General features: G+C 38.3%; 2 protein-coding genes across 2 annotated transcripts in view; both read right to left on the bottom strand.

Annotated features, from left to right (window-relative positions):
* LOC5580194 (plastin-1) overlaps positions 1–4,809 on the bottom strand; it is a 207,772-nt gene extending 202,963 nt beyond the window's left edge. Inside the window, exon 1 of the mRNA XM_021857713.1 lies at positions 3,634–4,809. Within this exon, the coding sequence (XP_021713405.1) occupies positions 3,634–3,714 (81 nt within the window). The 5' untranslated portion in view covers positions 3,715–4,809. The remainder of the gene's footprint in view (positions 1–3,633) is intronic.
* Positions 4,810–12,067: 7,258 nt separating this feature from the next.
* On the bottom strand, positions 12,068–23,920 carry LOC5580204 (THO complex subunit 1). The gene is made up of 4 exons (XM_001655566.2): positions 23,772–23,920; positions 23,026–23,703; positions 12,890–13,867; positions 12,068–12,500 (listed from the first exon to the last, which is right to left on the bottom strand). The coding sequence occupies exons 1-4, from the start codon at positions 23,811–23,813 to the stop codon at positions 12,138–12,140; spliced, it is 2,061 nt and encodes a 686-aa protein (XP_001655616.2). The 5' UTR covers positions 23,814–23,920; the 3' UTR covers positions 12,068–12,137.
* Between the last annotated feature and the right edge of the window lie 213 nt (positions 23,921–24,133).

The raw sequence follows: 24,133 nt of genomic DNA, 5'->3' as shown, positions 1-24,133 counted from the left end.
ATAAGATGTTACCGTAATCCGGGGTAACATTGATCAGTTTTTAGGATATTTCTTAAATATTTAATTCAAAAATGCAAATGTTCTGAGTTTTATATTTTTAAAACAAGTACTGCCACCCATAGCTCGTGACTACATACTGTATTTTGTTTTTTGAAAGATTTAAGCATGTTTACAACAATGTTTTATGTGATTTTTTCATTTAGCTGATATGGGGTAACATTGATCATCCATGTAAACAACGTTCGGTAATATTGAAAATGTCGTTACTTACTTAAATCATGGCCCCTGAAGCCGAATATGATGTCCAAACGCTTTCATCTCATTTACTTTTTGAGTTAATTTAAAATTAAAAACACCTCAAACTGCGAAATACGCCTAAAGGTAGGCAATTTCTTAAGGGAATTTTACATTCCTAACAGTAATTCGTTAATGTTGCCTAATTGAACATACTTATACAAGTTTTGACAGCGGAATCGTTTTGGGCGATGCCATTTTTAGTGAGAACCGCATTTTCCTTGCTCATATCGCTTGCAGAACCTATGTGAGACATGAATGTTCGGTAGTGTCATCCTTAACCATTGAAATCATTGTTTCGCAAACTTGACAAATTTACGCATAAAGTTAACGCAATTTTTGAAAAAATCTCAATTTTTAATAGCTCATTAATATAAGAAAGAGAAGCAACATTCATGCTTTGGAAATGTTTCATCAATAAATGATGATACCAACTTTTTACGAGATGAGTCATTCCGATCAATGTTACCCCGCTGATCAATGATACCCCGGATTACGGTACTGCTTTTTATATTTCCCCGAACAATATTTTTGATATCAGTGACTATACAAACTGAACTTTACTGCTCTCAAGGAGAAGACGTGGATTTTCTGAGTTTTAAATAGAAATTTCCGTATTGTGAAATCACGCCTCTATGAATATAACTGCAATTTTTGCCGCATTTTCTGGGAAATCCGCGATTTTCGCGACAGAGTTTTATCCACCCGCGATTTTCGCGCTTGCTGGTCAAATCCGCTACAAATCCGCGAAAATCGCGAAATCCGCGAGAATCGCGAAATTCGCGCTTGTTGTAACAGCCCTGTCAATGACAAAACGATACGAAAATTGAAAAAGTTTCAAGCAACTCGATTCACAATCTTTCAAATTCGGTACTATTATTAGCCGCATAGCGAAAAACAAATATTTGTATAAAATCGAAAAATATCAAAACCTTATTTTTACAAAACTTTTATGGTTTTCCTTTGAAGTGTGGGTCAAAAGCTTCCGATGAAGGTAAAAAAGTACTAATTCATTATTCATTTAAAAAAAGGTTTCTGAAAAAATGAACGTGCGTTGTGAGTGATGTAATCGTAGGAGTGGCTTTAACGATGATTCTGTATTGATTATTTGTAGGATCTGCCATACACTAGCCAGCTATCCGTTTTCTCCTTCTCGTATGGGAGGCAACACGGCGGCTTGTGTTATTTCCATGCTCCTTCCAACAAAGATGGCCCTCAACTTCAGGCGTGCTTGATTTTGGACGTGTCGTAATACTTGTAAATGCGAATTCAATTAGAAGACATAATAAAAAAATTGAGAATGAATATGTAGTAGAATAATTTTGCCTATTTTGTTGGTGTGATGGTGGTGTGTTGTTTAGAATGCAGGTTTGCAAGGGAAAACAATACCCGGGGGCAGGGTTACATATTTTCGGTAATAGATTACCGAAAGATCGGTAGTTTTGACAGTTGCGCACAAACATTCAAATTACCGAAATTCGGTAATTTATTCGTTTACCGAACGTTCAGCTGTTGAGATTTCGGTAAATAAATTACAGACCTCGGTGATTTGATCTAAATGTGTATTGTTTTACACAGCGATAATCTCAACGGCGAACATAATCAAATTTTCCGTCGGGTTCCTGTGGAGTGATGTATTTTGTATCATACTACCTAATAATACCTTTGTCAGCCTGTCTGTACTTCACGACTTATTAATAAAAACACGATTTGATTACAATTGCATAAAAAATAACGTTCAATTGAAATATTACTTCAATTTAACACATATTTCCATATAATTGCTCGACGACACTCTCGCTTAGCACACACTTTATTTTTATCGATGACGATGATTGAATAAATCACATATTTAATCGACCGCACGAATCTCCTCTTGCTGCAGAGATCAAATGTACCTTGCTTTACCACGTAACACTCTTCTACACTTCAATTAGGGTTCATTCACATATTTCATAACGCTGAAAATGGACATTTTTGGCACCCACCCACCCCCTCGTAACGCTTTTTGTATGAAAGGTCTACAAATTTTGTATGAGCCGTAACATCATGAGAACACCCACCCACCCCCTAGAGCGTTATGAAATTTATGAATAAGCCCTTATTGTATTTTATCATGAATTTTGAATGATTTTCAAAAGGTCACATCTGAAAAAATAAGCCATCACTAGAAGGCCTCAACACATGTTAGAGTAAATAAAGGCGTCAACTCACTGGCCTCATCAGCGTCGGCCGGCGTCTATGGGCACAAATGAAAAGGGCTCAATATCTTTTGATGAAATAAAAAGTCTCAAATCCTTTAACTCGTTTTTCCAGTAGGATTGTTGGCAAAAATGATAGTAACGAATATTCATGGTTGAAAATCAATTTGTGCAGTGACATTCTGGATGATAAAATAACATGCAAAACTAAAATTTATGATATAAATTTGATTTATTGTTTGACAAAACAAGATTGCGTTTTTCTCTTTGTTTACTCTTTGGAGATAAGGCCTTTTCAATTGTTAGTCTTGAATTATATTTTTTGTCAGGAGTTCATTTCGATATTCTGTGTAATTTTGTTTTAATCCGTGTTTTGACAAAACAAAAATAAATCAGAAAATACAGTTAACTCTCCCTTACTCGATATTCCGTATCTCGATATCGAGTTAGAGAACCATAGTAAAAGTTGGTTTTCATGGCTAACTCGATAGTCTCTTTGATCGCAGTTGCACTGGTTTTGTGTTCTGTAACTCGATACCTCCCTAACTCGAGGGTCCCTTCAATATCGAGTAAGGGAGAGATGACTGTATTATAAATTTCGCCTTATTGGATTTCGCGGAATTCCATTCAGAACGGCATTTTGACGGAACCGTTCGAAATATCGCATACCCTACCTTACGTTGTTGACTGGATGATGATAATCCCGTCGTCACACATACACCCCAATGCCATCTCGATGATAGTCTTCACCACCATCGGTCAATCGCATCAAACCGGAGACCACGGGGTCCAGTATCGTTAGCCCAGCAAAGTAACTGAACCCGATTGGAATTTAAGACGTTAAGCGTTCGTCTCTTTAACGGCAGTTCAAATTCTCCTCTAAAGAGATAAACAAAACCACACAACAGGCCTTGCTTGTACAGAAAACGGGACTCAGTAGGCCGCCGAAATCGATTTTCCCTATGCTTGCTTGCTTGGTTTATTTATACTCCTCGCCGCAGCCGCCACCCCATCCAAGCAAGCGCTGCTGTTGGTCTTGTTCAAGACTTGTAGATAATCAGAGCAGAGATGGGGGGGCATCAATGAGGAAGCTGCGCTAAAGAAGCTGTTTGATGACTTTAGTAGATTTGGTACTTACTTCTTCAAATTTTTCCCTCATTTCGGCTCGTTCCTCCGCCGACAGTTGCTTCACGCGACCACCGCCTCGCATGGAAGCCATTTTCGTTATCTTTTTTTTTGCTTGCTGGTGCTGCCGCCGATGCGCGACGTCTGCCTACTTCGATCTATAGGCTGGTTTGTTGTTGTGATGACGGTGATGGCACAGCCCCCCTGAACTTCCAAACACTCTTGATTTCTATTCCGGCACCGACCTCAGAAAAACACTCTTCTTCTTCACGTGGCTTAATTTGCAACAAATTATCAATTTCCCTGAATCACTCGGAACATCCCTCGCGCCTGAAGTTTTTATTTTTCTCTCGTTGTTGTTGATGAAGCCTTTTGGCTTGGCACACACTTTTTCCGCAATTTCAGCCGCTTAGTTGCACCCCTCCTCTTGCCTACTTCCTTCAACCCGCACTGTGGCTGACTGGAGAAGCAGATCCGCGGAATTTGTGTCACACTCACACAAAACACGTTTGGCACGAAACTCAGCAAGCCAAGCAATAGTCGTCGTCGTTGCGGCTTGATGGAAATTTCTCACCAAAAAAACACCCTGGCTGCTTGGATGTTGCTTTCTTTCTTTTTTTCCTCCGCAAGTCTGAAGACGACTGCAACTCTTAGCGGGAGCCTCGCGCAAATTCCTCACTCAAAAGCTCACTCGAGAAAAAAAACTCGATTTTTGCCGATTTAGCACCAATAAAGCACAAAAACCGACGACGTTAGAGTGGTAAACGTATAGGCAAATTGGAAACCTTGTTTAAACTTCTTCTTCCCGCACTGGAATGGAACACAACCGCCCAGAAGAGGTTGGGGACCTGCTTAAGTCGCGCCGAAGTAGGCGGAAATTTTGCTGGGATAAACACGATTTTTCGGATCGAAGCAACACACTTTTCGAACTGGTGCCGCGCTGTAAAACACTCGCGATTTGCTTATCATCCAGATTACTAAAGAACTTCGAATTCAGCCAACTCCGTTTGAATAGGAGTGTGAGCACTTTCAAAGGAAATAAACCGCAAAACAGACCCTACTCGAGAGAATGATTAATTTTGTGGAGAACAGAATTTTACAAGGCAGAAAAATGTACGGCGAACGGGCACTACGGGGCTCGCAACTGTAGAAAAACTACTAGATTCGACCACGGTTAAACATAAACTGAACACTGCTGCTGCTCTGTCTGGCTGCGATCCGTTTTGCGAAACGAAAAACGATCGAGCGACACCAACACCAACACGATGAAAGCGCGAGGGCATAAACGGGACGAACTGTCAAAACGAAACGCCCCCGCTGCAGCGGGCCGTTAATGTTGGCCGAACGGGAAGGGTTGCTAGTTGTGTTGGAATTTAAAACATGGAATCCATACTATATTTTTTAGCTTGACACACGTTACTAGATTTGCAAGGAAGATGTATTTTTTGCAATAAAAATAACACATAAGCCCATGTTTAGCTTTTTGAACAAATCTGAACGCTTTTTATCAAATGAACGAAAATGACATTCTGGTAAAATGTAAAATCGAGGATCCCGAGAATCGACCGTTGAAAATACACAACCCAAAATCAATTCCCGAGCAAAGCTTGAGATCATATTGAAAACTTATTTTGATGTTGTGATGTCGCGAATTTTGATAACCCAGTTTGCTGTCATTTTGGTCGTAAAATATCAAAACTGAAAACAGAACATGTTCCCATGAATTCAAATTGAAAACTATTTTTGCTCTCAGTTACAGTGAATAACAGGAAGAAATTGGAAATTCGTTCTTTCTTCTGCTATCCAGTTATGTTAACCGGAAAGTCAACAACAACACTGATGATATTAACGTTACTTTCACACGACACGAAACCGCCTCCTGTCGAAATTTCATTCATAAAATAAGCGATCAGCTGTTCGAAAACGTCTCGTAAAATGGACTATTGAAAACTGTTTCTGCTATCATGGAGGGCAAAATGAGAACTCATTGAGAATTACATATTTTCGATTGATATTAGAGGTATTCACTTAAGGTGAAACATTTCGGAATCTAAAGATGGCCGGCACAATGGTCGACTTGTGCCCCTACTCACGTTTTCGAAGACACTAAACTGGAGAAATAGTAAACAATCGTTTCTGATCTTCTTATTTTAAGCTTTCTGCTAGTGCACAAAGTCAAAAAAAAAGTACACTGCTGTTGGATGTTTTCTTCGCAAGATTTATGCCTTTGAAGTTTCAGTGCAATCTTAGAAGTTGATTCCAAACTGTTTCACCTTAAAGTAGCGTAAATTGAGATATTGGTAATGAAACATTTCAAATTAAATATTTCTTTTCTGGCTCCAGACTTCAAAAAATAAAAAGTTGATAATCAGTCTTCAAAATTGCCTTTGTATTTCGTTGCTTTGATTCATAAACCAAGGAGAAAGAGAATGCTCGATCCTTATTTTCCAATCCAACAAGGCTTTGATTTGCTCCAATCATTTCGGCAGAAATACTGCATCATTTTTCTGAATCATTTGTGGCTCCTTGGACTTAGCGCACTACACTGCAGAAGGGTAACAAACATTGTTGGTAGGCTTAGCAACCAACAATGTTTTCTTTTCATTGCAAGGTCACAGAGTGCGTGTCAGTAGCTATCTTGTGTGAACTAAGGGACTCACCTGAAGCTGTTGTTTAGTATCAATTAATTTGCTGATTTGCAAAAGTCTTAAGAAGGTGTTAATGTAATCTTTTTTTATTATAGCCAGAATCAGATTCAAATCTCTTTCCTGAAGAAAATGATGTGATGTTTCATCATACATATATGTATTCTTACTACATTGGCGTCATTTACGAACAGGAGCATCAACTCTGTAGCCCTGTTGGCGGTATGATTATCGTTACAAATCTGCATGTGATTTATGGAATGGACCCTGATCTTCGACACATTGTAATTCAGTAATTAACAATATGTTATCGCATGATTAATGCAATAAAAATGTGTTTGTATTACCTGGGAGAGTTCTACCATAACGAAAAAAGAAGTTTTAACATGTTACACACGCCTCTATTCTAACCTTATTTGCATTGGTTTGGCATTCAGTCTTATAAAATCAGAGAAAAATAGCGATTTACTATTTTGCGGTGTTCTGGCGCAATGTAATTTTTCTAATTGCAAAGCAAATAAAATTATTGATAGTCTTAAAATCAAGTTCTATTCTAACTCTAAATTAAACAAACAAATTGAAAGTTCTCCTATTTAAGTCCATTGTATCTGTTAAGCAAGTTCTGTTATGTCTGGATGGTTAGGTCTTACCTGCAACGTTTTTAAACATATAATTTGTCTCTTGTCAATAGGAAATATGTTTCTGAGTTATGTGATAATAAGCTAATACTGCTATACCAGCAGAATACTGGCGAAATAAATGACCTCATCTAACGAAAATATGACTGACCTTTACACTAAACTGGTTTTTCGTAGAAAGAGCTAATTTTTAAACGAATGATATTTCTCACATATACCTATTATAAGCTTACACCCATGGTAAGTACATTTATCTACAACACTTTTATTTATTTACGATACTGTTTACATAGCCCTTTAGATAGGTTTTTCGAAAGGTTAACCAAGAAGTTCCAAATGAAAGCTCGTTGAAAACCGCTATTTTGCAAGGGGTTGTTTTTATGCTTACCAAGGCTGGCATTCCGAGGTCTAGAGTATGCAGTTTGCGTTGAAATGATTTGAATCAATGATGCATTATTTTTGATCAAGTGAGCACAGGAGCAATTGAATTGAAAAGACGCGAATCCTACGCGAAGCATTGATATTTTCAAAGCATGCTTTTCAAAATATCTGTGCTGCAATGATGATCTTTGAAGACTGGCTGATAATCTAGTTACCCAACAAAATTATCATGCTTGTCAGAAGTTTGTTTATTTGAATTAAGAACTTAATCGATTTGATTCAGCCAAGGTTCACCTTATTGGACGACCCTTCGACTGTTTTCTTCAAGATACCCAGAATTCTTCCCAGATCGTCCACGAAGACCGACGAATTGTACTGATGCAACAAGAACTCTTCATTAAACTTATTGTAGGCAAAATGGTTACGGCCGCCATTGAATAATTTCCCACAATCATTAAAGTGATCCCAAGTGAAAATTTGTATGTTTCATAATCGGAAAACAATGCGATCAAACTCTCAAATATTTATCTACAGAACATCTTTTTCGACTAGAATACAATTCGATTGCAAATAATTGGAATCAATGCTCGTTTCGTTCAGTTTGGTTAAGAATGTGTAGACATAGGCGCTATCCATTTATTGCATAAGACAATGTCCCTGTTTTTCGCACCCCCACCCACCATAGTATGATTTTTTGTATGAACATGGAAAGTGATTTGCATAGAGCATAAGAAATCTTAAACACCCCGCTAATCATAACTCCTTGAGTAATAAATGAACGGCACCAATATCGTTAAGATCCAGACACAACATTCTGACTAGGTTCGTTCCTCACTGTGACCATTTATACTAAACGAACAATATCAGGCAATTACAGAACCTCTTTTATTCGAAACTTTCTTTCTATGCCCATGGTCACATATTAATACAACTTTTCCCCAGCCATTTTCTCTCCAAATCTATGAACAATTCCATCCTCATCAACATTTTTCTGCATAACTGGTTTTCGAAATTTGTTGTTTATTTGTAAATAACGTAGGTATTCCATGGCAGTTGCTATGATGACCAACGCATTCTTGGATTGGTTTACTGTTGAATTTCAGCGGCTTGAATTATTTCCTACGCAGATTACGCAATTTTGTGAAACATTTGAGATAACCAGTTTATCACGATATACGCAGTTAAGTGAATACCCCTATTGAAACGAGTCTGCGACAAAATAATGCTTTATTTTTTATATTTTCAAAGTGTTTATACACGTAGCACGAATAAATTTATTATTATATAAAACTAGTGAGCCCGGCAAACTTCGTCTTGCCATCAAGTATACATTGCTATGCTACATTGCATTCATAAAATGGAATTAAAGCATTACTGAACGCATATTGCAGAATAAGAGCAATGATGCATTGCACTCATTGAATTAAAGTTAAAATACGGTAATACCTTAATGCTTGTGGTTACTTGGGTATGCATGCTATAAAACGTTTGACTTTTACTGTGCACCCTGTTTTCAAGTTGCCCATGAGAGAGAGCGAGACACCAACACACGGCGCACAGTAAAAGTCATAAGAACAAAAGAATTTATGGCACGTACAGAGGCTCATACATTCGGGGTTATTCTACGAGTGGCGTGAGGTGAGAATTATCGGTCTCGTATAGCGACGTGACAATTCTCGACTCGAGTGAAGTGACTTGCCTTGCAAATCAAATGGAGAGTCACTTCACTCGAGTTGAGAATTGTCACCTCGCTTTACGAGACCGACAATTTTCACCTCATGCCACTCGTAGAATAAGCCAACTCTGTTAAACCAAAATACTCTGTATTAACTATTTGTCCGTAATTTCTTCAAAGACGTACATGCCTGTGGCTGAAAGTCTCTATAATAAAATTAAAAAAGAACAGAACATAAACAAAATATTTGTTGCTCTTTTTTTTTTTGAACACCTCTCACTCTAGAGACTCGGAACGAGTAGGCCGTTTATCAGTCGAATAATTCTCCAAAAGTGGCTTTTGAGCGCCTCTTAACCACGATCCAAATAGTTCTGTCGGGCAAGCCTTTTAATCGACCATATAGGGCTTGGCGCCGATTTTTACGGCTTATTGGTTACATGGGCAGTGATTCGAAACTTTTTGGAGCGTTGCAATATTGAAAATCGGATTTGCTGTAAATACATTATACATTATACACTCAAAATAATCCAAACGTCATTGCTACGTGAAAACATACGTGATTTTTTTCCATCGCACTTTTCACGTAGGGTCGATATACCAATAGCCGCATAGCTAAGAACAAAAATTCGTATAAAATCGAAAAATAATGCTAGCGTCATTATTTTTACATCATCTGATAGCTTTTTATCTTGGTTTTGTGGGAAAAATATAAAACATACGAAAACTCAAATGTTTGTATTTATTATCGCGTGTGCCACTATAGGAATACATGTGCCTATAGTAGCACTATTTCTAATTTCTGTTCCTATTGTAGCACTAGCATCACGGCATCGGCAAAATACTTATCAAAACCGTATTTTTACAAAACTTTTATATTTTTCCTACAAAGTGTGGATCTTAAGCTTTCGTTTGATGTAAAAAAAGTTATAATTTAATCAATTATTTCGTATAATAAAAAATAGTTTCTCTCAGTAGTGCTACTATAGGAACAATAGGTTTACTATAGGCGCAAGGGAGCTCAAATTTTAAGCAAAAATATTTTTTTCGATCATTTTTTGAGCAAAATCAAGATGTAAATCAATGGTACTTAGATAAATAGGTCCTGACCTTCATGTCAAAAAATGTTTTGAAAAGATTTATAGCAAAACGGCCGTGAAAAGTCACTAGTGCGACTATAGGGGACTGTCCACTAAAGGAACACCGACCCTACCTCTTACGTAAATCATAGGTAGCCCAGAATGAACGCATGAACTTTAAAAGTTCGTCCATTCCACCGTCGCTAAACGTAAGAGCTACGTGGATTTTCCGGTAGACTTTACGAAGCGTTTCAATGAACCAATGCACGAGTTCATTTTTTGACGTTTGAGCGGTGCTGTGTTATTTATGTACCCATGGCAACGAGTGATTTCGGCACCGCTCAAACGTCAAATTAGTGAACTCGTGCATCGGTCCATAGGACCTAGATAGTTTTACATTAAATTTAACTATAATAAAGACCAATCTTATTTCTAATAGGCTTTGGAAGAAAACTAATTCCCAATTGGAAAATGTAAACAACCTAAACAGATTGTGATATTTTTATTGTCGATCTGAGCATTTTGAATCCTGTTTCCCCAATTTTGTGAGTTTGGTCTGTCTTGTTGTAGCCTTCGTGTGCTATAATTAATAGAGGTTATAAATCAGGTATACTGCTTAGCGACTAAAAATGGGTGAACCAACGTGCGAAGTTCGATTTTTGACCAACTTTGCCACGTCGCGAGTCACTTCGCTATAGTGCGCATCTATACCCTCCATTGTGTGCATTATGCGCACTATTGAGAATCGAGTTGCGACACGGCGAAGTTGGTCAAAAATCAAACTTCGCACGTTGGTTCACCCATTTTGAGTCGCGAAGCAGTATATAAAATATGAAGTAATGCAGGAATTCTTCGGTATTCAAAGCATATTTACCTTGAAATCAATCTTACAGTGTTTAAAGCAGCAGCAGCTTCTGAAGTTCTTCAAAAATCAAGCGGGCGCCATCTTAGGATTTGAGCTCAACACCGAATGTACGTACACTATGCAAATGTCAAAATGAACTTAGGCACCTACGTGAATAGGCTAGGGGAAGTGGTTCACCTAGCATGAATGAGGGATGAACTTATCGCTGAGAAAAAGTAGATTTTGTATGAAATTTGACAAGTATTTGAATGACAGATTCATCTTTGTTCATCCACTTCTCCTAGCCTATGGACCGATGCACGAGTTCACTAATTTGACGTTTGAGCGGTGCCGAATTCACTCGTTGCCATGGTCATATAAATAACACGACAACGCTCAAACGTCAGATAGTGAACTCGTGCATCGGTCCATGATCCGATGCACGGGTTCACTATTTGACATTTGAGCGGTGCCATGTTATTTACGTAACCATGGCAACGAGTGAATTCGGCACCGCTCAAACGTCAGATTAGTGAACTCGTGCATCGGTCCATAGGCTAGGAGAAGTGGATGAACAAAGATGAATCTGTCATTCAAATACTTGTCAAATTTCATACAAAATCTACTTTTTCTCAGCGATAAGTTCATCCCTCATTCATGCTAGGTGAACCACTTCCCCTAGCCTATTCCACGTAAGTGCGATAGGTAACCTCAGTAAACATTACCGTGTCACTATGGACCGATGCACGAGTTCATTATTTGACGTTTGAGCGGTGCCGTGTTATTTACGTGGCCATGGAAACGAATGAATTTGGAACCTCTCAAACGTCAAATTCGTGAACTCGTGCATTGATCCATTTGGTGGTTATAAATGTTTTAGTGATCTTTATCTTAGGCAGGTGAAGTGGAGGTAAAAAATGATCTACGTGATTTTTCACGTAGCAATGACGTTTGGATTTTTTTTGAGTGTACATACCTTGTCGATTTTGGGCGATACTTCTCCAGTTGTCTCGATCATTAAGGTTTCATGGGTCATCCCCCACTGCATACTTATTCTCGACTTTCTACGGCGTAGCTCCAACACCACTGGATCTACCTGCAACCATGTACTTCGTTTTATTACGCTTTTTCTTTAGAGAAAAAGAAGGCCTGTGATACATCACATTGTAATTAATCCTCTTATTTCCGTTCAGTTTCACGAAAAACGAATTTCGATTTCTATTTGTCCCTAAAACTAGTTCTCTATCGCTAATCCTTACTAATCGGAAACTTCCTCCACCTTGTCGTCGCTGAGCGCGGCGATCATCTGCTTGACCGCTTCGGCCGCCGTCAGCATCTCTAGCCCCTCCAGGATGTAGGCCAGCTGATCCAGGCTGGCGTCCATGTCGTCCTCGAACCACACCTGCAGCAGGTGTCGACACTGATCGCCGACCGTGGCATTCTCCGACTCGAAGTACTGGATCTCGTCGCCATTGTAGCCCAGCTTGGTGGCGAGCTTCTTCCAGTCCTTGCCGATGCTTGGTGCCAGTTCGGCCATCTGGGCCTTCGTCACGGTGATGGTCTTGTGGGTGTTCTTGTCCTCCGGGGTGAGCTGTTCCGTTTTGAGCAGCTCCGAATCCATCTAGAAGACGAAAAAACGATAAAGAAGGAACGGTTGTTATTGGTAGGGCTCGTAGCAACTAAGTGTTTTAAGAATATCAATCTTAGAGACCACACATTAAAAAAAATTATACCATCATAATCCTACTATGATTGTACTCAGAATCTTAGCCGGATTCCCCTTGGAATCCCACCGGGATTCTACACATAATTCAACAAGGATTCTTCATAGAATTCTACCAGGTTTCTCCTTAGAATCCTACCAGGGTTCTCTTTAGAATCATACCAGGATTCTCCACAGAATCCTACCATTTAAAAAAATAGACTTTTTAGAGACTTGAATTGACATAGTGACCAAGTATCAAAAAAGAGACCTGCTAGACCTGTAATGGGAAACAAATAACGACTCACCTGATCGGTTTCCTCTTCATTAACGAATCCCTCTCCCTCCGCCTCGTTTTGTTCGTTCTCGTTCTGCGACGGAACATCTTCCTGAATCACTTCCTGCTTGATGTCGACCTTGTCCTTTTGAATCTTCTTCCTCACGCTCTCCAGATAGTCGGCCACCTTGTACGAAGGGCTATTGAACAACGTGAAGAAATGCGGGGACTGTCGAGCCAACAGCCGCAATGCCCTCCACTCAAACGATGGATCCTGTTTCTCCTTGGAACCATCCAGATATGCTTCCAACGATGGCAAAAAGTTGCGATCTTCGCCCTTGCATGCCTGGAGATTGTCCGGGCAGGTGTTCCACAGCCGGGTCAACTCCGGATTGCCCATGTAGAACTTGCCCTGCTTGGTGGAATCCCGGATCAGATCGCCCAGAGGCTTACGGGGACGCTTCTGGGGAAGGCGAACCGGTGGCGATGGGTCTTCGCCGGAGGCGTTCGTAGTTGTGGTCGCTCCAGCAGCTGCAGCCGCATCTGGACGTTTGAATTCCTTGCATCCTTCGTTCTTCCAGCTGTTCCACAGCTCTTCGCGGGACAACATGTGTCGAACCGATTCGGAAAACTTCTTCCCATTTGGCGGAGATTCCTCAATGAGCTTGTAAACCGTGGTCTCCGTTTCTCGGAGCCAATCGATCTGCACCTGGGTGAGCAGATGGTTGTCCGCCTTGAACTTAACCGTCGAGTTCAGATACTGAAACAAGATCAGTAGCTGTACCAGGACCGACCGGCGGAAATTCGAATCGGACAGCTGAAGCGAAAGTAACTTGGGGTTGGTGAGAAATTTGGCGAAAAAGTGCCCGGAATCTCGAATTTGTTCTTCGGGTGGGATGTCCATCGGGGTGGTTCCGTATTTGTTGGCGGATGCGCTGCTACTGCTGGAAGCTGATCGAGGTTCTTCCAGTTTGAAACTGCTGAATGCGGAGAGTACACTTCCGGCATGCTGAAACGAGTAGAAAATAAAAAGTAAGGTACCGCGGGGCAAGTGGGAACGAAAAAAACGATAGTTCAAACAAATTGTTCAATAAAATTTTCAAAATTGTCAATATTTTTCAAATCCAACAACACAATCACGTTTTGGCAACATATTTGCTGGTGTGTGCATGAAACTAATCGAATAATTTCGAAATTGTGAAAACCTTGGAAGAAAGTTTTAGAATGAGCCAATGGACGCAGTTACCTCGCTAAGCGGGGCAAGTGGGACACATCCAGTTTCATGCGTCAATCCACATCATTAAGTCAATCATTACAATAATAGGATTGATAAGTCATAGATTTTTAATTTTAAGTACATATTTGATGCACATAAGGGATCAACCATAAAATACGTTACGTTTTAGGAAGAAACCTTTTATTTAGTAGTATGTCACCTCACATTTAATATTAACTGAAAATTCCTCAATAAAAGCGTTCAAAATATATCATTTATAAGTTCTTAATTAAAATGTAGCACATAAACAATCAATAATTGACGAAATTATAAATATGTTTTGTTATTATTTATATACATGACAGAAAACCACCTTATGGGATGGAATTGTTTTCCATCACTACTTAATTTGGTAGAAATAACAAATAAAGTTCAAATAACATAGAAAAGTAATCGTTCTCATGATGCATTTCAAATTTCAGCTGTGTGTTTGTTCAATTTTGAAGTCGTATTTCAAAAATAAAAAATTAATTAAAAAATAAAGAATAATAATACTTTTCTTCTCCCTCTTATGCAATTACGTAATTTGAGGTTGATCTTTTTTGATAAAAATCATTTGTTTGAATGTTTTAGTGCTACTCTCTAGCAAAATGTATGAAACGTGTACGAAAAGTTTTGATTCTGGTTTTTGTTTTGATAGGTCCCACTTACCCCAGGTACAAATATATTTTGGGGTAAGATAGACCATCGAAAATTTCATATGAAATGAAAACAAAATACTGGTTTATCGTTAGCAGCTTGTAATAATACTAAAAATTATAGCTTACTGATGGAAATGCTATTTAAAACACATTTAATTTTTGCGAGTCAATGTAAGACGTGAAACGTGTCACAATTTGTCATGCAAGTTGAAAATGGCGCTGACCTGACAACTGTTATATGAACCACATGGTAATAAAAATAACAATATGTTTAGTACTAAATACACTCCTTGTCATTGTATCTTCAACTTTCTAGAAGAATACCCCCATGAAAAACTTTTCCTAGTTGAGCTATGACGAAACGCCCCACTTACCCCGGATTCTCACTTGCCCCGGGGTACCTTACAATAATTGTACTTTAACCTTCTTTGATCTCTAACAAAAAGTTACAAACTACAGGGTGGCAACCGTTGGTCCTTCTTTAGCTAAAACCTATAGGTTAGAGTCTGCGGCTGCTAAGCAAAGCCATGCTGAAGCTAAAGGTCCTGGCGTCTTTTCGTAGTGGAAATTTCCTTGACTTCCCTGGGCATAGAGTATCATCGTACCTGCCACACGATATACGAATGCAAAAATGGCAACTTTGACAAAAAAAGCTCTCAGTTAATAACTGTGGAAGTGCTCATAAGAACACAAAGCTGAGAAGCAGGCTCTATCCTTATAGATGCAGCAGGAGTACAAACGAATGGATTTACACGTTATTTAACAATGCTACGATGCTCTATCTCCTAGTGATGATAGTTTTCATCGTGATCCGTTTATTTGTTTAAAAACAATGAACTAATCAATGCTTTTTATGGGGAGATCATAAGTTACGCTAGAATTGTATATTTTCGAACAAAACAATAAGACCAGCTCAAAAAACTAGAATAAATCCCTGATCATATTGGTTCCTTCTCTAATAATTAAATGATTTTGTTACAGTTCCTTCATGTTAATTATTAAGGTCCGAAAAATGAGACATTTATATTCGAAATTTAAAAAATGAGTGACAAAATAATAAGATCAGTAAGTGAATTAAGGCACACATTTTCTTCGAAGAGAAGAAATTATAACTGACCAGCAAGAAAATTTTCTTTTCTTCGGAGAAAATACGGGCCAGAATCCGCCTACAGTATAGCAAAATCTGAGGCATATCTAAATTTTACAAAGCTTCGATTCTATCTATTATTGTTGTTGAATACCCCAACGGTGTCTAAGAGTTATGTGAAATTTCTTCGTCATTGAAATAAGCCGTAAGTGTAGATTACATTTTTAAATTGCGTGTTACCCTTGTACCCCCAATTATCTTGCGAGCCGAAGAATGGTGTGGTTATTTTATATTGGATCTAGGTGTCCAGGTCCAAGCCTTAGGTTCGGCTCAAATAGCCCTGTATAATCCACCATCTTTGATGAATGAAATTAGTGCTGTTTCTCTGGCTGGGTCATTTGCAAGAATGTCTCTTATGTTGTTTGCGATATCATACACTCAAAATAATCCACACGTCAAAGCTACGAGGAAAATCACGTAGATTCCAAAACAATGCATCTTTCTTCAGTTTACCTGACGACGGTAATTATCCCCTAGACGTAGATATATATGAAATATGAACCCTTAATAACATTTACTGTTGGGGAACATCACTCTTACGTGGAAAGAACGTACGGGTGAATGAACCGATATTTTGACAGTTCAGCTCCTAGTTCATTCTGTTTTATGGTGAATAAAAAAAATGGCCGATCGTTGAAAAAATAATGTAAGTTTGACTCCAAGACCTTCAAAGTCGCATACAATAGTTAAAAGATGGTAAGTAAACTTTGTTCAAATTTAACTTCAATTCTTTATTGATTTATTTTTTATTTCTTCTAATAGAGCTGGGCGGAGAGTACTGTACCTTTAACGGCAGTTGCTTTTTGATAAATCACCTGTAATGTATCCCGTTTCGGACGAAAGGCAGTATCATCGACACGCAAAGATCTTTTTTTTCAAATCCATGCACCGGGGCACCACAAACGGGTTGCAACCGGATTGATACCACGATGGCAGTCGGAATCCGTCTGTTCTTTCAATGTGTAGCTAAAGTGTTTTTGACAATTGAGCTTGTTGAAGATAAAAACCATCCGATATTAAACATAATATCTTCGGATATTACAAGCATTGAAAAATAAAAGTTTTCTTTAGTAAATTTCATCTTTCCAGGGGGGTGCTCATCTTGCCCCGGAATATTTTTTACCGATGATAGAAAAGGTATTTTTGAACATGTTATTTGGAAAACTATTTATCATTTTTTAAAGCCTTTAATAGATGGAGCTCAAAGTAGTAATGTAAATGATTTTTACCAATTTTTCCAGTGAAAAGTCAATTTAAAATTCCCGGTTTTCTCCCGGTTTTTTCCCGGTATTTCAAAAATATTCCCGGTTTAATGATATGCTAAAAAACATTATTGCGATTTTTTTACCATTTCAAACGACTTTTAAGTACTTATTTGGTAGTTTTTTGGTCATAAATCAAAGCATTTCTTTTAGGGGTAGACGGATATCAGATATTTTCCTGCGCATTCAAATTTTCTGGGCTTATACTAATTCTGCTAAATTTCAGTTTGATCTATGAAACGATATTTTACGACAGTCATTTTAAATACCTAATCGTGGAATTTGTTATGAAAAAGTTCAGTGTTAAAAAAATTAATCCTTGTTTATATGATGCGATCGAGTAAATCTTTGAATGAATCATAGGTTAAATTTTAAACGGTCACATAGTTCGAATCATAGTTTAAATGTTAAACGGTGGTAGACTTAAAAATAATAATAATAATAAATATATAAATAAATAATAATAAACATAATAAATTAATTTATCAATCAATTGTTCAACATTTCGTTCGATGGTCATCAGCATAGAATTTTTTGTTATGTTTTATCCCCACACATCTAGAACATTTTCTCAGGGCAATTAGGGTAACCAATATATTTTGGACCCTCTGGTCCATTTTCCTGCAAATTTCCAAGTTTAAATCGAAAGACCAACTCATTTCGCATGCCATTTGGAAAGATAGGACTATTCCGTACTTGCATCAATCGTTTGTACAAAGAAAATGTGTTTATTTTATCTGAAATTAATTTAACTCAATAGGCAAATTTAATATGCCACCAGCATAGAGGTCGCTAGGTAAGAAGGAGAGAAATGTCATTGAAAATGTTTGTTTACGTCCAAAATTCAATTTTTCGACCCAAAAATTAGCTCATAATCAATTAATTATTAAACTATTATCCATTGGCATAATCATTTTAACCCTTTATTCTTGCGATACGCATGATTTCACAACAAATTTAGCCACAAACAAAGAATCCGGATGTTTATAACCTATGTAGCCAAACACCAATTTTCCAATTTTATCCCACAAATCGTACATGAGCACTGACCGGATCTGTACATTTTGGAAGGAAAAAAAGTTTATCATGTTTTTCAATGCTCTCTGATCGTCTACAACATAACTATTTCGAGAAAAAGTGTAATATGCGTGCTCCTTCCTATGCTGCACACGGTGCGTTCTCAACCCAACCTCTTTTATGACGGTTCTCCTACTAGCCACCAGATGTCGAAGTGATCAGTTCAGCTTTGAAATTATTAGCTCTTTGGTTCATCCATACAACCGTTACAACACGTTACACACAGAAATTTAAGCCGTCAGAATTTTTTCAAATGTAAACAAAAACTTTTTTCAAATTTCTGGACTAAAAGCGTAGAATTTCTTCGGTTTTCCATTGTCAATCGATTGATTAGACTATGGGCAAGCGTATCATACAACCAGTGTCGTGAGCTTTGTCGCCAAACGATGAATAACACCGGGGGTCCAAAATATATACTTTGAGGGTCCAAAATGTATTGGTGTGTCCATAATAATGAAAAGCTGTACATCACAATTCAATTATTTTCGACGTTTTCTGGATCCTACATGGCCGTTTGGGCATTTTTATCTTGTAAAGGAAGTTTTTCTCTACATTTTAGCATGTTCTTTGACTTGGTTGCGCTGTGCAATTAATTAATTGGGACAAACAACTAATATCACTTCCTTAGGGGGTCCAAAATACGACCGTTACCCTATTGCTGATAAAAAATAACAGTCATAATTCTGAAATGAATTTAAATTTTATACTATTTTTCATAAGCCCAAACAAGAAACGAATGGCAATTAATATCATAGGTTGTAAACGCATTTAATTTGATCTCAGTGAATTGCAAGCTTGCTTAAAGAAATTTATAACATCCAAACATTGTAGTTTTTAACATAAAATGCTTCATGAAACTATATGAAAAACTTTTCGCAAGATGTTTCTTCATTAAAAGTTTTTAATTTACTGGATTAGAGCAAGTGGTAACATTTGTATAAATAATATGTTCTTGACTTTATTGACTAACTTGGAATTTGAATTCGGAATCATATAAAATTTAAAAGCGAAAAGCTGTGTATACTCTTTCAAAGCACATGATACCAGGCTTCCGAATTCTCACTCACTCTCACGATAATGGATTTATCCCTCACAGCAATTTTCAGCGATTAGCTGCCTTGCGAAATTATCCGTCTACAAAACAAAGCGAAAATAGATAATGGCACAATTCCACAGCTGTGAGAATTTTATTTTATCATTCTCCTCTCCATGGAGAACTTTTCATGTGTCCATCGCCACAAGCAGCAGTTTCTTTTATGCATCAAATTAACTGTTGGTGTGGTAGTAAGGTTAGCGTGCACGCATCGCGGTTGTTTTTAGCAATGTTCTAGGTTCGAATCCCGTCGCCGGCACTAGTTTTTGTTTATCCACATAGTGATAATTCTCGGGAGCAGTTGGTGAGCGAAAATATGATGGAGTGAAAAATATATTATCCCCGGAGTGGAGTGATTTTCGGTTATCCACCATCGTAGCTCCAGAGAAAATTAGTGTGAGCGATAAAAGATGTTCACGTGAGGAAGCGAAAAAAGCATTCTCCTTACGTGCGAAAAATCGTAGATTTCGCATCATTGATACGAAAATTCAGAACCCTGCATGATACTGATGACCGCAAAATCGCCTAATTTTTTGTTCTGACCGTACTCTTTCAAGTACGTGATCTTAATGCTGTTGTAATCTGCCCATAAAGGCATAACTGTCTCATATGGAATTAATAGGCATTGAGAAAACAGCGCTCAAAGTTTGAAGTTTGCATTTTCATACAAATGTTTATAATTTTCTGGCAAATTTTTGAATGCAATATTCATTTAGCTCCACCCCACAAAATATTCATTTTGCTAATATTGATCAGTAAAAAATATGAAGTTGAACATAATTCCAGTTTTGCATTTGTTATTAGGGTTTAAAGTTCATATAGAGACTGTTATGCCTTTATTTTTCCATATGGGACTGTATCAACTTCATATTTTTCCACAACATTTTCAAACAAAGTGTATATATTTTCATATGCCTAGTGAAAGGCACATTAAAACATGAATGTTGCAATGAAAAAACGTGTTGGTTCTAAAATCAATATGGGACAGTTATGCTTTTATGGGCAGTAATGTTCTAACCTGAAATAATTGTTGTAGTGTTTCTTATATTGTGAAACATTTCAAAAGATCCAGACGATTCTATGAATTAGCGAAAAGCGAATCTATTCTATGAATTAGCGAGTAGAATCTTATCGAAAAGTCTAGAACATTCTGCTGGATAGCTGTTGCAGTGTATTAAAATTTAGTGTCGTCTTTCAAAATCACAGTTTTGATGAAGGGAACGACTCATGAAAATATCGAGTCGTGGAACAGGAATGCTTCGGAATGCTGTATAGGGGACCAGCATGGCAAGCATAAAATTTAGTTTTGAATATGCATCCATAAGTCGATATCGAGTCATGGAAAATCGACTCATGGTGGATTGGTGTAATTTAATAAAACTCGATAAAATCCAGTTAAAAAACATTAAACTCAAATATTTGGCGCATATTCACCTCATTCATGTTTATCTTGCTTTTGAATTTGTGGAATTCGTTTTTGAGCCTGATTTGGAACTGGCGAAACCCGTTCTGAATCACATTTTCAACCCCAACCCGATTCAAGTTGGACCGAACTACAACTTGATTGAAGTTAATTTGTTTACGTTTTAATCACCGACCAAGCTGCTAAACCACGACAATGGTAAAAAGTTCGAGAATCTTCTACGAATTGTTCCACAAAACTCTAGAAAATGGTGTCAAAAAGCTGTAGCGGTGCTCAACAATTTGCAATTGTAATGTTCTAATAATAAAATTAACTGTTGCAGTGCTCTATATTTGCTGTTGTAGCGCTCAATGAAATATTTCGATGAAACATTTCAAAGCGTTACTGACAGACAGACAACTCTGGGATTTTATATATATGATTCTTATTGTAGCATCAGATAGCAAGTATTAAAAGTCTTCGTAAAAGGTACAGGAAAAACACGTAGCTGTGACGTGAAACCCTGGTGGAATCGAAGTAATGCAGTTCATGCGTTCATTTTGTGTTATCTATGATTCACGTAAGTGCTACGTGGAAAGTCTTCTTCTTCTTTCTGGCGTTAAGTTTCAACTGGGACAAAGCCTGCTTCTCAGATTAGTGTTCTTATGAGCACTTCCACAGTTATTAACTGAGAGCTTTCTTTGCCGATTGACCATTTTTGCATGTGTATATCGTGTGGCAGGTACGAAGATATTCTATGCCCTGGGCATCGAGAAAATTTCCTTTACGAAAAGATCCTCGACCAGCGAAACTCGAACCCACGACCCTCAGCATGGTCATGCTGAATAGCTGTGTATTTACCACTACGGCTATCTGGCCCCCCTACGTGGAAAGTGCGATGGATAAAACTACGTATGTTTTCACATAGCCTTGACGTGTGGATTATTTTGAGTGTAGCAGTAGGCTTGAATTTCGAAAAACTCGCATGGCTCTTCTTTTTCGCAAAGTGCACCTCTTTCGGAAGAATTAGATGCCCATCCAAACACAACGCTTTCTATATATATCCAATGCCTAGCCCGAGCGCGCATTATTTTTTAGGTAGTGAAATGCCACACATCACTCTCCACCGACGTGGTGGCTGAGATTTCTATTGTGTAGGGGGTCGTCCATTAATTACGTAAGGGCTTATGGGGGGAAGGGGGTTTGAGATTTCTTACGCACCATACAATTTATTTTTGATTTTCATACAAAAAATCTTACCATGGGGGGAGGGGGGGTTGAAAAATCCCAAAAATTGTCTTACGTAATTAATGGATCGCCCCTAGGCTTCCAATGGGTCGCGACGTTCTCAAACGACCGGTTACGGAACATGAGTCCGTTGCTCGATAATTACTTGTTTTTAATTATGAATAGTGGTTTACGGCTAACCAACCGAGTGGAATTATTATTTCGCGGTTAGTACCGTTCCGTGGCATGTCATTTCGAGGTGAATCGTTTCGCGGTTTGTACCGGGATGTTATATTTTTAACAGTGCAATTTGAAACAACTGCCTGTGTTCAAAAGAAGTGAAAATCGTCGATGAAAATGTTATCAGTGATAATGCCAACAATTTTCAGTGCAATTCTTAGGAAAACCCAAATAGTAAACCATACAAACTGCGAAATAGTTGATCGCGGAGTGGTTTACCAGGAATTGTCGGACAACCTTGTGCATCAAACTTAGTTTGACACAGATTGCATCTCCTGAAAATTTTATAATTTGACCTAAAATTGTTAACTTTAAAATCCACCTGAAAACCTATTCTGTATATGGAGTGGTTGCACTATCATGGGTCACCCACTATTATGGATCATTCCCATTTGAATTGCATGTAGAATAGAGTGACTAATAATTTTGACAAAGTAACCCATAATAGTGTGGGCTGTGTATAGACGATAGTTAGAGTCGTTAGAGTGACCAAACCAGGATCATCTGGAAGGTTTCTGAAAACAAAAAATGCGCGCCTTTCATTTAAACCCAACTGAACTGATTTTTGCAAGCAGTTTCATTTTTATTTGGGTTGAAAAGTCCCTAAGTTCTAATTCGCTACATTTTTATGGGAGCTCCCCTTGAGGTCATTCAATATTTATGTTTTCGCAGAATTGATTATTTCAAATTTTGATTACCTTTTCAAATCAAAAGGTAGAACAATTTGAATTTAGAAATGGGTTGAAAAAGGATCCGAAGTTGAGGTGAAGTTGACTCTCTAATTCAAAAACTTTCTACTCACCGCCGCAAACATTTTCCACTGCACCTTGTTGTAGCATTGGTTCGGGTTCCGGAAGAAATCCTGCAGCGCCCAGAACTTGCAGTACAAATTGTAATCGATCTTCAGCTGATTTGCGGAGCCATTTTCCTCGAAACCGTCCAACTGATCGCCCATCTCGCTTCCCTCCACGCCGTATTCGGTAACGTTTTCCAGGTTGAACTCCGAGATGATGTTCAACCCGGACCGTTCGCTGAACGGGAAGAACTTCGCCAGGAACAGCAAAATCCTTCCGCAGAAAACCGTGTTCTGGGAGCGCGAAAGCCTCCTAAGCAAATCATTACACATCCGGAGCAAATTGTGCTTGCAAGCGGTGAAGAACAGTTCCTCCTTCCAAGTGGCAACATTGTTCTCCACATAGGTGAAAATCTGTTCGCATTTGTCCAGCGTTACGGCGTCGAAAATGTCCCCTAACAGAACCACCGGAATCGTGGCCGAGGTCATTTCCAATCGGCAAGCTCCCACAGCAAAATTGATAAACCCTTCAATCGCCGGAATGTCGTCGGTCTTGGTCAGTAGAAGATTCCGGAACGCCTGATGCAGGGCCGCCTTTTTGTCGTTATCGGTGGGACCTTTTTGGCCGTCGTATTCCGCCTTCAGCTGGTCGATTTCGTTCACTTTGTATGCCTTATTCAGGGTGTCCTGTTGGTAAACAAAAACTGGAAACGTGAAATTTCATCGAAATACACCATTCAAAGAAATTATTTTACCGTGAACAGCTTCAGCAGGGATTCAAAATTCGGTGTCGACATTTTTGGTCTAATTTTCTACAGAATTGTAAGAGCAAAATTAAAATCTTTTAGGAAAATGTTATTTATAAGAAAACGCGACGGACGCCGCTCACTGTCACACTGATGAATCAAACGAAAACAAATCGTTCTGTCAAACGAGGGAGGAAGTGAAGCACACGGCATTTTGTTTCTTGTGGTTTATGTTAGCCCAGTAGGGATAGGCGCCAACATGCACGTCGAAAAAATATCACACACAAATCACTTCCACTATACCAATACAGTCCTGACGCGATTTTGAGAGCCCGTTTTCGAGAAGAACTTATTGTTGCCACCGTTGCATT

Source organism: Aedes aegypti, chromosome 1 (genome assembly GCF_002204515.2).
Source record: "Aedes aegypti strain LVP_AGWG chromosome 1, AaegL5.0 Primary Assembly, whole genome shotgun sequence".
Taxonomy (NCBI): domain Eukaryota; kingdom Metazoa; phylum Arthropoda; class Insecta; order Diptera; family Culicidae; genus Aedes; species Aedes aegypti.
The sequence above is the reverse complement of the archived record's forward strand: the minus strand, read 5'-3'. Positions and strand labels throughout refer to the sequence as shown.